This window comes from Danio rerio, chromosome 14 (assembly GCF_049306965.1).
Source record: "Danio rerio strain Tuebingen ecotype United States chromosome 14, GRCz12tu, whole genome shotgun sequence".
NCBI classification, from domain to species: Eukaryota; Metazoa; Chordata; class Actinopteri; order Cypriniformes; family Danionidae; genus Danio; species Danio rerio.
Genome location: NC_133189.1, coordinates 4,588,192 through 4,602,500, shown reverse-complemented (window position 1 = coordinate 4,602,500; position 14,309 = coordinate 4,588,192). Strand labels below are relative to the sequence as shown.

Genomic DNA, 14,309 nt, shown 5'->3' with positions numbered 1-14,309 from the left:
GGGTCTTCGGGATGATTTTTAGAAATTTCCTATTCAGTTGCTAGGGTCTTCTAGGTGGTTGTCAGGGTTTTCCTAATTTGATGCTAGGGTCTTCTGGATGGTTCTCAGAATCTTCCTATTTGGTTGCGAGTGTCTTCTTAGCAGTTGCTATTGTTTTCTTAATAGGTTGCTAGGGTCCTCTGGGTGGTATCTGGTTGGATTTTGCTGTTTAATTGCTATGGTCTGGTTGGTTGCTAGGGTCTTCTAAGTGGTTTCTGTTTTCCTGTTTGGTTGCTAGTGTCTTCTGAGTAGTTTCTAGAGTTTTGCTGTTTGGTTGCTAGGGTCTTCTGAGTAGTTTCTAGAGTTTTGCTGTTTGGTTGCTAGGGTCTTCTGAGTGGTTGCTAGAGTTTTGCTGTTTGGTTGCTAGGGTCTTCTGAGTGGTTGCTAGTGTTTTCCTGTTTGGTTGCTAGGGTCTTCTGAGTGGTTGCTACTGTTTTCCTGTTTGGTTGCTAGTGTCTTCTGAGTAGTTGCTAGAGTTTTCCTGATTGGTTACTAGAGTCTTCTGAGTGGTTACTAGTGTTTTCCTGTTTGGTTGCCAGGGTCTTCTGAGTGGTTGCTAGTGTTTCCTGTTTGGTTGCTAGGGTCTTCTGAGTGGTTGCTATTGTTTTCCTGTTTGGTTGCTAGGGTCTTCTGAGTGGTTGCTAGAGTTTTGCTGTTTGGTTGCTAGGGTCTTCTGAGTGGTTGCTAGTGTTTTCCTGTTTGGTTGCCAGGGTCTTCTTAGTGGTTGCTAGTGTTTCCTGTTTGGTTGCTAGGGTCTTCTAAGTGGTTGCTATTGTTTTCCTGTTTGGTTGCTAGGGTCTTCTGAGTGGTTGCTAAAGTTTTGCTGTTTGGTTGCTAGGGTTTTCTCAGCAGTTGCTAGTGTTCTCTTATTTAGTTGCTAGGGTCTTATTTGTGTTCGTAAGCATTTTCGTATTTGATTGCTAGGGTCTTCTTGGTGGTTGTTAACATGTTCCTGTTGGGTTGATAGGGTGTCCTGAGTCTTTGCTTATTGCCCGAGTCAAAAGAACACACTGTCTGTTAGACGTTGTCATTCTTATATGTAATTTGAGTATACCGTTAGTTCACAGCTAATAATGGCAATGCATATAATATAAACAGTGGAAGTGATAGTGAAAATTCATTCTGTGTTGTAAGTCTATGTGGTTTCTGATCCCATATTTTAGGGAAATATCAACCAGGTGATAAACCAGACCCCAAAACATGGAAGGCCAACTTCCGCTGTGCCATGAACTCCCTGCCCGACATCGAGGAGGTGAAAGACAAAAGCAACAAAAAGGGAACGAACGCCTTCAGGGTGTACAAAATGCTGTCAGCGTCTGAGAAACAATCAAAGAGAGGTCAGTCAATAACACACACCCATACTGCATCTGAGATCAGCCACTCTCTGTACATAATGGAGGCTTTTCACAAGAAGATGATGATCCTTTTAACAGTCATCAGCTTCTTAAAGACCCTGTGGAACTAAAATGAAACAATTAAGATGTTAGATTCAGTCCCTTAGTTTTAAGAATATAAGCTCCAATACAGCGACAACATTCACGTTTAGATGATATACAACAGATCTAAACCTGTCTGTTTAGACAGGTTTAAAGTTTGCAGTTTGTCACTTCCGCCTAATTCGTAGCAACCAATAAGAAAAAATACTGACAACCACCTAGAAGACCCTAGCAACCAATTAGAAAAACACAGACAACCACCTAGAAGACCCTAGCAACCAATTAGAAAAACACAGACAGCCACCTAGAAGACCCTAGCAACCACAACCACAGAGAAGACTCTAGAAACCAATTAGAAAAACGCAGACAACCACCTAGAAGACCCTAGCAACCAATTAGAAAAACACAGACAACCACCTAGAAGACCCTAGCAACCAATTAGAAAAACACAGACAACCACCTAGAAGACCCTAGAAACCAATTAGAAAAACACAGACAGCCACCTAGAAGACCCTAGCAACCACAACCACATAGAAGACTCTAGAAACCAATTAGAAAAACGCAGACAACCACCTAGAAGACCCTAGCAACCAATTAGAAAAACACAAACAACCACCTAGAAGACCCTAGCAACCAATTAGAAAAACACAGACAACCACCTAGAAGACCCTAGCAACCAATTAGAAAAACACAGACAACCACCTAGAAGACCCTAGCAACCAATTAGAAAAAACAGACAACCAGCTAGAAGACCCTAGCAACCAAATAAGAAAATTTTAAGAACAAGCCAAGAGCAAAAAACAATACAAAACATTAAACTCAATTCCTGGAGGGCCACAGCTCTGCACAGTTTCACTCCAGCACAGCTTATGCACCTAATCAAGGTGTTCACGACTCTTTTGAACACCTTGATTATTTGGATAAGCCGTGTTTGTTTAGAGTTGGAGCAAAACTGTGCAGAGCTGTGGCCCTCCAGGAATTGAGTTTGAGACCTATGGCCTAAATGGATCAATTATTTTTCTCGACACCTAAATCAGTTCCTCATCAACTCTTCTGACCAATCAAATGCTTTCTAGTGTCTGACATGCCCCGCCCCCTTCAAGACGCTTCTCATTTGCTTGATGTGCTCGAGCTCGACCACTCTCGTTGGCAGAGCTGTGGTAAAAACAAAACACTATTGGTTGTTTTTTTGTAAAAGGGAGGAGCTACTATATGTCCCGCCCTCTCTTAATTCTTTTAGTTGAGATTACATCCAACATCGAATAAAAATGCACATTTCAAAGCCCTTCACTGGACCTGTAACCATTTTACATGAACTTTCAGAACACGTTAACTGCTAAAACTCAAATATTTCACAATTTATCAAACAGATAACATTTATTTTAGGTTTCAGAGATTTAAATACACATAACTACTTGCAAAACGGAACATTTAAGGTTTGTAAAATATATGCTGATGTCTGTATGGCAATAACAATTATTTTGAATTATACATATAAGGAATACATACATATATACACATATAAATGTTAAACAGCCACTCACTGTCATGTGTTTCAGAAGAAATCTTTAAGATCTTTATGGGGAATTCCCATGTTTTTACTGTACAGACGGTATTTTCTCTCCGTCTACCGCTTATCAACCATCAGAGCATGCAATCTGCATTTTTACTTTTTCGAAACACTTCATTCTGTGCGATTTATGAGCTGTTTTCCTCATGGTGATCAAGCGAATGACAAAATTTACTGGTTTTGCTATACTTGTGGGGACATTTGGTCCCCATAATGTGAGGAATACAAGGTACTAACACACACATTCATGTCAAAATGTGTTTTTTTTAATTATTATAATTTTGATTGCATAAAAAGATGTGATTTTTCATTAAATACACTGCAAAACTTTTGTTTTGTCTTGTTTCTAGTGCAAATATGTCAAAATTGTTTAATCGAGAAGCATTTTATAGACAAGCAAAACAAACTTTCCTATTGTCCGAGATTTATTCAATCATTTTCCTTCAGCTTAGTCCTATTGCTCATCAGCGGTCACCACTGTGGAAAGAACTGGCAACTATTCCAGCATGCTTTACACAGCGGATACCCTTCCATTGGGAAACACCCATACACATTCATTCACACACATACACTAAGGCCAATTTAGTTGATCCAATTCACCTATAGTGCATGCGTTTGGACTGTGGGGCAAACCGGAGCACCTGGATGAAAGCCACGCCAACACGGGGAGAACATGCAAACTCCACAGAAATGCCAGCTCGAACCAGCGACCTTCTTGCTTTGAGGCGACAGTGCTACCAACACACACATTTATTTGCGTTTTTATATATATATTTTGTAAAAGATAGAGATGAAATTTATTCAGTAAATACTCTGCAAAAATGATTTTTTTACTTTTTGTCTTGTTTCTAGTGCAAATATCTAAAACATTCTTAAATGAATAGGCAGTTTATAGATCAGCAAAACATATAATCTTGCTTTTCGAAATAATATTTCAAAATTAAGAGACTTTTGTCTTAAAACAAGCAAAATAATCTGCCAATGGGGTAAGAACAATGATCTTGTTTTCGCTTTGGTATAAGATTATTTTTCTTACCCCATTGGCAGATTGTTTTGCTTGTTTTAAAGAAAAACTCTCCATTTTTACAGATCATTTTTGAAAACAAGACATGTTCTGCTTGTCTAGAAAATGCTTCTTAATTTAATGATTTTTAGGACTAGAAACAAGACAAAAAGAAAAACAAAAGCAATTTTATCTTCTGGTAAATCACAACTTCCAGCTCTTTGTTGGGATTTTGGGGTGAAATAAGACTTTTATTTTGGTTTCCTTAGCTGTCATTTTTTTCCATGCACTGATTTACATTCTGCATTTTTTTTTTTCTTTCCCAAAGGAAAAAAGAGAGCAATTGAAAAAGAAGAAAAGTTAAAGGTATGGATTGAGCAGGTTCTGTTGCCTGAAAGTTTACAGTTGAAGTCAAAATGATTCGTCCTTCTGTGAATTTTCTTTTTTAAATAGTTCCTAATTGATGCTTAACGGAGTAAGGAATTTTTCACAGTATTTCCTATAATATGTTTTCTTTTGGAGAAAGTCTTATTTGTTTTAATTCAGCTAGAATAAAGCAGTTTTATTCAATATTATTCAGCACCCTTAAGCAGTATTTGATCTTGATTGTCTACAAAATAAACCATCGTTCTGGAAAACATAGGCTCATTCTGAAAGCGTAGCCCTATATACATTTCTGGAGATTGCAAATGATGTAGCCAGAGGTAATTTTGGCTGCATTTCGTCTTTAAAATGAATGCTACGGGGGGGTATAATGCCGTTCCTTTTCACGCCCACCAGCTGATCACCTAAAGGCTGATTTATACTTCTGCGTCAAGCGCACGTGTATGCTACGGCGCAGCCTATGTGTTGACGCATAGCCCTACGCCGTGGCCGTCGGCGTCGCTGACGTGCACCTCTCCAAAAATGTAACTACACGTCAAAACGACGCGTAGCGCAAGCTCTGTGAACGGTCGGCTTGGTAGCGCTGACTAGTCTGGGCGGGACCGAGAGCCGCGCAAACGGCGTGAGCCCGATGGAGCGATTGTTTACAAGTGTGGAGTTCCGTGAAGGAGCTCCTGATGGAAAGTTTTGTTTTGTGTTTACCTCATAGTTAAAGTTGTTCCACGTCCGCCGGTTCCTGCCTCAAAATGAGCGAGTTTGAGCCACTTGTACTTGCAGGAAGTGTTCAGAAAAAGCAAAACACCAGCAAGAAACTCGACACAGAGGAACATTTACACCTCACTGCCAACTAGCGTTTCGGAAGTGTTAATGCAGACCAACAGAGACAGCGCACAGAAGTATAAATGCACAGCCACGCGCGTTGCCTGCACCGTGGGTTATGCCGGTCACTTGACGCAGAAGTATAAACCAAGCTTAACTCCGTATGGACGGCTTTCCTGCTGATTCCAGTTTGTCCAAGGGCTCGCCGTGTATGTAAGAAGATTTGAGCTGCAGAGAGAAGTTGACCATGACGATGGGGTTTGAGTCCGGCTAATAACATTTCCAGAAAGCAGACATTAGCACAAAAACAGAAAAAAATAAAATAAACTAGTAAATATCAGGGTGAGAATGTGGTAAAATCTGCAAACATGGTAAAAATCAGGTGAGGGCTTTTCTTTTTCGGGATTGCTTTCAAACCTGTCGGTTGGGTTTAGGGAAGTGCGTGGGTCGGTCAGTCGTTTGGTCAGTCAGTTGACAGCAGCCTCTGGTGGAGTTACGTGAGAACAGCAGGCGTAAAGGGCACTCACGGGAGAAATTTTTGATCTTAAAAAGCGTACACAGCGGCCTCTGGTGGATTCACGAAAACAAAAACTGCAACAAACGTATCTCCTTGGACGCATTTGGCGCTCCCCAGAATTGTATATAGGGGTACATAATCAGAAAAAGCCTGGGTTGTCGTTATACAATAACTTGCCTAAATACCATAACTTGCCTAATTACCCTAGTGAAGCCTTTAAATGTCACTTTAAGCTGTATAGAAGTGTCTTGAAAAATATCTCGTCAAACATTTACTGTCATCATGGCTAAGATAAATTTAATCGGTTATTAGAAATGAGTTAATAAAACTGATATGTTTAGAAATGTGTTGAAGAAATCTTCTCTCCGTTAAACAGAAATATACTGGAGGCTAATAATTTAGGAGGGCTAATAATTCTGACTTCAGCTGTATATTGAGAGTGTCTGCTGCAGGAGTGTGTGTGAATGTGTGTGTGTGTGTTTTGTGCAGGTAGAGCGGCTGTGCTCCATGTCCTCCAGCTGGGAGAACAGTAACGGCTCCTCTCCATGCAAAAGCCTGGTAACAGTGAAGCAGGAGGCCGATCACTCAGGTAAACACATCACTTCCTGCTCACCTGAGCTCAGGTCATGTGACTCTTTCAGGTGGAACCAGTTCAGCTCTGAGTGAAGATTTGAAGGCGTATCTGATCTTCATCTCGTCTTTTATCTCTTCTTTCTGGCATTCATTGTGCCTTTCTGCTCTTTTACAACAGCAATCCAGCATTTTGCAACACAATCCAGGCGTTTTTAGATTCATTTTCAGACTAGAGCTAGTTAGTTTTATACTGATATCCAGACAGTTGTTTGTCCTGTATTATTAAATAGCTCTACTTGACAAACTTCTAAACAACTAAACTGAAATAAGACAAATTAACCCAAATAACTCAGCTTTTTACATAAATGCTATTTAAGTGAGTATAAAACAACCCAGAATCCTAATGATAATAATAAAAATAAATAATAATAATCATAATTGAAAATAATAGTGTAGTAATAAACATTTTTTAAATCTTTTCAAATATTTAGTTATTACTGTTGTTAAATTAATAATATGTTTATTATTGTAAATATTATTGTTATATTATTTTGCAAATAATATTTTTATTAACATACTAATAATATTATTAATAATAAAGTAATTATTATTATTTATTATTATGTTGATAATATTATTCTGATTCTTATTAATATTAACAGTAAAATTCTATTACTAATAATACTAATAATAATTGAAAATAATCATATAATTACATTTTTTAAAATAATAATAATGTTATAAAAATGTCTCTATTTTTCATTTTTTAAGTATTTAGTTATTACTGTTATTAAATTAATAAAAAGTTATTTTTGTTATTATTATTATAGTTATTATTATTATTATTATTATTATTACTATTAACATAATACATTTTTTAAAGTAATAATAATGTAGTAATAAAAATGTCTGTATTTTAAATTTTGAAGTATTTAGTTATTACTGTTATCAAATTAATGAAAAGTTATTTTTTGTTATTATTATTATTATTATTGTTATTATTATGTTAATAATATTATTCTGATTATAATATAATATACTAATATTATTCTGATTTTTGTTATTATTAACATCAAAATACTATTTCTAATAATACTAATAGTAATTGAAAATAATCACATAATAATAACAAATAATAATAAGTAATAATTTTAATAAGTGCAAGTGTAATAATGTAATAATAAACATCTGTATTTTTTCTTTTTTTTAAATTTGTTATTACTGTTGTTAAACTAATACGTATTATTATTATTATTATTATTATTATTATTATTAATAACATAGAACATTTTTTAAATAATAATAATGTAGTAATAAAAAAAATGTCTGTATTTTTTTTAAGTATTTAGTTATTACTGTTATTAAATTCATAAAAAGTTATTTATTATTATTATTGTTAGTAGTAGTAGTAGTAGTAGTTGTAGTAGTATGTGGTTGTATTATTATTATTATTATTATAAGAAGGTAGCTGGTTCGAATCACAGCTGGGTCAGTTCAATACATGCGCTCTAGGGATGTACGTCCCCACCAATATCAAAAGCAAATCTACGCCCTTGTTTTGTGTCCTCAACCTTTTTTTCACTGTGGACCCGTCCATGCTAGGTTGTAGGTTTCTAGGCGACCATCAACGGTTTTCTCAGAGGCTGACAAAACATTGCTGTCACTCTGATACAAGTTTAATTTATGGAAAAACTTAGAAAGCACTGCAGTGTTAGGGTGTTCTGTGTTTGTCTGAGATAATTAGTTGACTGAAATGTGTAAATTCCATGCAAGCTGAAGCTTATCGGTCAATTCTTGTCACGTGACTGGCTGTGTGCTCGCGGGATTCGTTCAACTGGGTGCGTCTGGTCTGGAAGCCGTGCAAGCCTCGCACCTCCATTAGAAACAACAAACTTGTGCGAACGCTAGAAAAGACGCGATATGCGAACGGCTGCTAGAAGGCCACTGTTATTTGTGATCTCCAGCAGTTGATCTTTTTGCACAGACATGCTGGATTCACCCGATTTGTCTACAAATGGGTTGTTAATCCATTCTTTGGCAGTTTGTGGGTCCGTCACTGGCCTTTTCCTCTTCGCAGAGAAACTTTCCAAAGATGCTGATTTCTTACTCATTTGGCTGCTTGTGGGTTAAATTTGGGCGCTCGAGTGACCGAGATGTAACTGAGAGAATACGGTCACTTTTTATTAGAAAAGATTTTTCAAAATAAAAGACCACTCGGACTCAGATAATAAATAAAACTGAAATAATTAAGGATTTCTTGTGTGGCCTGGTACCAATTGCAGGACCACTGCTATATATCATTTATTTTCTGCTTCTATCAGAGTTTCAAGTTCAAGTGTTTGTTTTTAAGGTTTTGTGAAGGAAATGCAGGGGAAAGTCAACCAGCTGTGGTCGTGTTTTATATATAAACTCGAATGAAAGAGGAGCTGCTGAATAAACTCAGGCTTTTGTGAGAGAAGCCTGAAGCATTCTGGGTATTTGCAACACTTTGACTGAGGCAGGCAGAACAAACTGCTGCAGTGTTTGCAGGAACCCTTTCAAATTCTCACAATCCACAAGACAAAGCTAAAATAACTCTGAATAACACCCTCTAACAGCTCCAATTTATCTGACCTATTTGAAATAATAAAAGCAATAATAATGATTAATAATAATAATAATAATAATAATAATAATAATAATAATCAATAAGGATGGTAATAATAATAATAAATGCATAAAGATAATAATAATAAATAATAATAATAATAAAAATAATAACAATAAATAATAATATTAATAATAATAAAAACAATAATAACAATGATAAATAATAATAATGATAATAAATAATAATAATAATAGTAATAATAAATGATAATGATAATAATAATAATAATAATAAATACATAAAGATAATAATAATAAAAATAAAAAATAACAATAAATAATAATAATAATAATAATAATAATAAAAACAATAATAACAATGATAAATAATAATAATGATAATAAATAATAATAATAATAATAGTAATAATAAATAGTAATGATAATAATAATAAATACATAAAGATAATATAATAAAACAATAATAGCAATGATAAATAATAATAATGATGATAATAAATAATAATAATAATAGTAATAATAAATAATTATGATAATAATAATAATAATAAATAATAATATTAATAATAATAATAATTACAATAACAACAATAATAATAATAATCATAATAATTATAATCATAATAAATATTAATAATAATAATTATAAAAAGAAGAAGAAGAAGAAGAAGAAGAAGAAGAAGAATTTAGCTCCATTATTGTTCATGTTATTTATTTAACATTAAGACATACAACTTTGTTTACAGATGAATACATTAGCAGTGTGTTGGTAAATGTAAAAATAATTTTTAACTAAGTTTGATGAAAGCTATTTGCTATTTGCTATGAAAGCTAAAGCTATTTAAGTGTCACTGGTTCGAGCCTCGGCTGGGTCAGTTGGCATTTCTGTGTGGAGTTTTCATGTTCTCCCCGTGTTGGCGTGGGATTCCTCCGGGTGCTTCGGTTCCCCCCACAAGTCCAAACACATGCGCTATAGGTGAATTGGGTAAGCTTAATTGTCCGTAGTGTATGAGTTTGTGAATGAGTGTGTCACTGGGTGTTTCCCAGTGATGGGTTGCAGCTGGAAGGGCATTCGCTGTGTAAACATATGCTGGAATTAAGTTGGCTAATTAAGTTGGTGGTTCATTCCGCTGTGGCGACCCCAGGTTAATAAAGGGTCTAAGTCGAAAATAAATTGAATGAATGAGGATTGTTAATAATGAATCTGAATCTTTAACATAGATTAAATCCTCCCATCCAAACACAAGTATTTAATAAATTAAGAACAACATGGATTAAATTGACCGGCTATATCAACACATTCACAGTTCATGCAAAATAAAAATGTCAAAAATTCTAATGTTTGAGTTGAACACCCAAACGTGTTCCTGGCAGGTTTTCGTAACATTTGTGCTTTTGCGTTTGAGATGGGATGTGATCGCGCTACACCTATCATTCTGTGGTGGACCTGTTTATCCAGATCTCCTTGTTAGCGCGCACGTGTGTGTGTGTGTGTGTGTGTTTCTCACATTCACCGTTCTCTGTTTCCCTCTTCAAATGTGCTGGATTGGGGTAAAAGGTGAGCTTAGCTTGTGTTTGTTTTGTAAGTCAGCGCTGATGTGGAGTCTGTGATACACATCGAATTGCCAAAGCAAAATCAAACTGCAGCGTAATTGATTTACAAAAAGCCTTTCAGCTGCTTCATTTGTTTTTAACCTGATTTCCACTACATCATTTCATTACAGACTCATGGGAAATCCAGCTCAGTTGCAGGGACCGGAGGGATTGTGTCCAGAGTGAAAAATCCCTTCTGGTTTCCCTAAAGTCATAATAAATCAAAATTCACTCTTGTGATGTACATATCTATATAGTAGTGCATGCTATAAACCAGGGGTGCCCAAACTGGAGATTTTAGCCCCAACTTGCCTCAACATACCTGCATGGATGTTAGTAAAAAGCCTAGTGAGAGCTTGATTAACTAGCCCAGGTGTGTCTGATCCTAATTGGAACTAAACTTTGCAGGACACCGGCCTGGAATGCCTTTAAGGAGGGGCTATCAATAATTTAGCGTGTGGCTATCAGTCTTTTAGGGCGGGGCTATCAGTCATTTACGGTGGGGCTATCAGTCATTTAGGGAGGGGCTATTAGATTTTACGGTGGGGCTATCATATTTTAGGGTGTGGCTATCAGTCATTTAGGGAGGGGCTATCAGATTTTAGGGTGGGGCTATTAGTCATTTTGGGTGGAGCTATCATATTTTTGGTTGGGGCTATTAGTCATTTAGGGTGGGGCTATCATTAATTTAGGGAGGGGCTATCAGTCATTTAGGGAGGGGTTATCAGATTTTAGGGTGGGGCTATCAGTCATTTAGGGAGGGGCTATCATGTTTCAGGGTGGGGCTATCAGTCATTTAGGGAGGGGCTATCAGATTTTAGGGTGGGGCTATCAGTCATTTAGGGAGGGGCTTTCATGTTTTAGGGTAGGGCTATTAGTCATTTAGGGTGGAGCTATCCTATTTTAGGGTTGGGCTATTAGTCATTTAGGGTGGGTCTATCATGAATTTAGGGAGGGGCTATCAGTCCTTTAGGGAGGGGCGACCAGTACTATAGGGTGTGGTTATAAGTCCTTCAGGGGTAGGTTATCAGTTTTTTAGGGCCTGGCTGTTAGTCCTTTAGGAAGGGGCCATCAGTCATTTAAGGAGGGGCTATCAGTCTTTTAGGGTTTGGATGTTAGAAGGGCTATCAGTAATTTAGGGAGGGATCCATCAGTCTATTAGGGAGGGGCTATTAGTCATTTAGGGAGGAGCTATCAGTCATTTAGGGCAGGGTTGTTAGTCCTTTAGGGAGGGGCTATCAGTCTGTAATGGAGGGGCTATCACTACTTAAGGTAGTGGCTGTCAGTCATTTAGAGCGAGGCTGTCAGTCCCTTAGAGTGTGGCTATCAGTCAATGTGGCTATGAGTCATTTAGGTTTTGGCTGTCGGCATTTAGGGCAAGCAGCTAGCAGGCATTTAGGGTGGGGCTATCAGTCCTTTAGGGAGGGGCTACCAGTACTTTAGGGAGGGGCTACCAGTCTTTTAGGGAGGGGTTTTCAGTCCTTTACGGATAACCGATCAGTTTTTTAGGGCCAGGCTGTTAGTCCTTTAGCAGGGGGCTATCTGTCCTTAAGCGAGGGGCTATCAGTCATTTTGGGCAGGGCTGTCAGTCCTTCAGGGAGGGGCTACTAGTACTGTAGGGTGTGTTTATTAGTCCTTTAGGGATGGGCTATCATTCCTTTAGATATGGGCTTTCAGCCTTTTAGGGCGGGATTATCAGTCATTTAAGGATGGGCTAACAGTGTTTTAGGGTGTGGCTATTAGTCCTTTAGGGCAGGGCTATCAGCCCTTTAGGAAGAGGTTATCAGTCTTTTAAAAGGGCTTTCAGTCATTTAGGGCGGGGCTATCAGTCCTTCAGGGAGGGGCTACTAGTACTGTAGGGTGTGTTTATTAGTCCTTTAGGGATGGGCTATCATTCCTTTAGATATGGGCTTTCAGCCTTTTAGGGCGGGATTATCAGTCATTTAAGGATGGGCTAACAGTGTTTAAAGGTGTGGCTATTTGTCCTTTAGGGCAGGGCTATCAGCCCTTTAGGAAGGGGTTATCAGTCTTTTAAAGGGGTTTTCTGTCATTTAGGGCGGGGTTATCAGTCCTGTAAGGCGGGGCTATCAAGCACTTACTGTCTTCTAATTGTCAAAATTAATTAATTGTAGATGTTTATAATCACACTTGATGAAAACAGTCTGCAGAAACTTTTTGATTGACATTTTCTCTTTGTACGTATCATCAGAGGAGGAAAGCCGCTCCTATTTGTGATGATCACTCCGTTATTGGCATAGACCAGGGGTCACAAATCTCTGTCCTAGAGGGCCGGTGTCCCTGCAGGGATTTGCTCCAACTTGCCTCAACACACCTGCCTGGATGTTTCAAGTATACCTAGTAAGAGCTTGATTAGCTTGTTCAGGTGTGTTTGATTAGGGTTGGAGCTAAAATCTGCAGCACACCGGCCCTCCAGGAACAAGTTTGGTGACCCCTGGCATAGACAGTTCTGAATGAGAAGCAGCTGTCAGCATTAGTTTTCATGCCATACCTGCCGAAAATAATGTCTCAATTTTAAGATGCATAACTGAACACTGTAGTCTGCATAGACGGCCTTCTTCGATGGAGACAGACATTTTATTGACATTTTCAATTTTCAGAGATAACATTAGTCCTGTTTAGAATCTGCCACTATGCTGACGCATAGATGTTTGTAGCTCCGCCCTCTTTTAAAAAGAGCACAATCTCATTTAAATTTAAAGCGACAGTCACCAAAATAAAACAATTCCTACAAATCCTATTGATCAAAGCCTAAAAGGGTCAGTTTTGAAGAGGTGTAAAACAATTATTTGTGTAGTATTTTGAGCTGAAACTTCACACACACACACACTGAGGACAGCAGAGGCTTATTTGACATCTTGTAAAAAGGGGCATAATAGGTGTCCTTTAAAAGTCCGGTTCACTTCCCTCTTCACTGTTCTCCATACTGACTCTCTCTTCCCTGTTGTTGTTCCTCAGAGGACCATCTGATCATCAACGATCTGCCCGACGTCTGTCAGACCATCGAGGTGGTGACAGAGAACGAGGAGCAGGCCGTGACCTCCAGTGACCTTTACCCTTTACAGATCTCCCCCATCTCCTCATACGGTTGGTTTGGCCCTTTAATCATTTTATTGAGTCTTTCAGAGTTTTGTTGGTGTCATTTATTCAGTGCCATACACACTCATAAAATACCTACTGTTCAATCATTAAAAAAACAAAACCTCCAAACCACCCTGCTGCTTGATCTTCAGCTATGGTGGAAAATTACAGGTGGTAAATTTGTGCACTGTAAAAAATATCCGTGTTTTTTATTACATATATAAACACATAAATAAATAGTTTTGCAAAATTCAGAAGCTTGAAACATGTTTTGAGGCATTGAGATCAGGTGTGTGTTCTCCGTGCTGTTCAATGTCCGTTAGAGATCAGCGTATCAAGGACACAGTGTGTGTGTGTGTCACGTCACGGCTGTACTTCTGTACTGTAACTCAGCTCTGGCCAGAGTTAATGTATAACGCAGAGGTGAGAACACAATATTCAGTGTCCCCTGTGTGTGTGTGTGTGTGTGCCCTAGTTACAGTGTGTCTTCAGTCTGACATAGGGATCCACTTCATGCTAAAATCCAGACGATTTGCACTGATGCTCACACTAGATTTGACTGGCTGTCTTGGTGGAACGCGGTGTAGCTTCACAAGTGATTTGTGGTATTTATAAGGCTCTGATTGGTTGAAAGCTGATTTTTTGCAGGCCCATGTATACAGTTGA

At 37.7% G+C, this 14,309-nt stretch overlaps 1 protein-coding gene across 6 annotated transcripts in view; it reads left to right on the top strand.

The window, feature by feature from the left end:
• The window catches only part of irf2b (interferon regulatory factor 2b), a 36,893-nt gene that overhangs the window by 9,895 nt on the left and 12,689 nt on the right, over nucleotides 1–14,309 (top strand). For 3 of the 6 annotated variants that reach the window (XM_073921382.1, NM_001320188.1, NM_001328374.1), the window contains exons 4-7: nucleotides 1,203–1,376; nucleotides 4,377–4,414; nucleotides 6,258–6,357; nucleotides 13,521–13,649. In XM_073921382.1, coding sequence (XP_073777483.1) covers nucleotides 1,203–1,376; nucleotides 4,377–4,414; nucleotides 6,258–6,357; nucleotides 13,521–13,649 — 441 coding nt within the window. Of the gene's footprint in view, nucleotides 1–1,202; nucleotides 1,775–1,841; nucleotides 2,271–4,376; nucleotides 4,415–6,257; nucleotides 6,358–13,520; nucleotides 13,650–14,309 lie in introns of those variants that run through there. The other 3 variants (XR_012389496.1, XR_012389495.1, XR_012389497.1) reach the window with 1 other exon arrangement.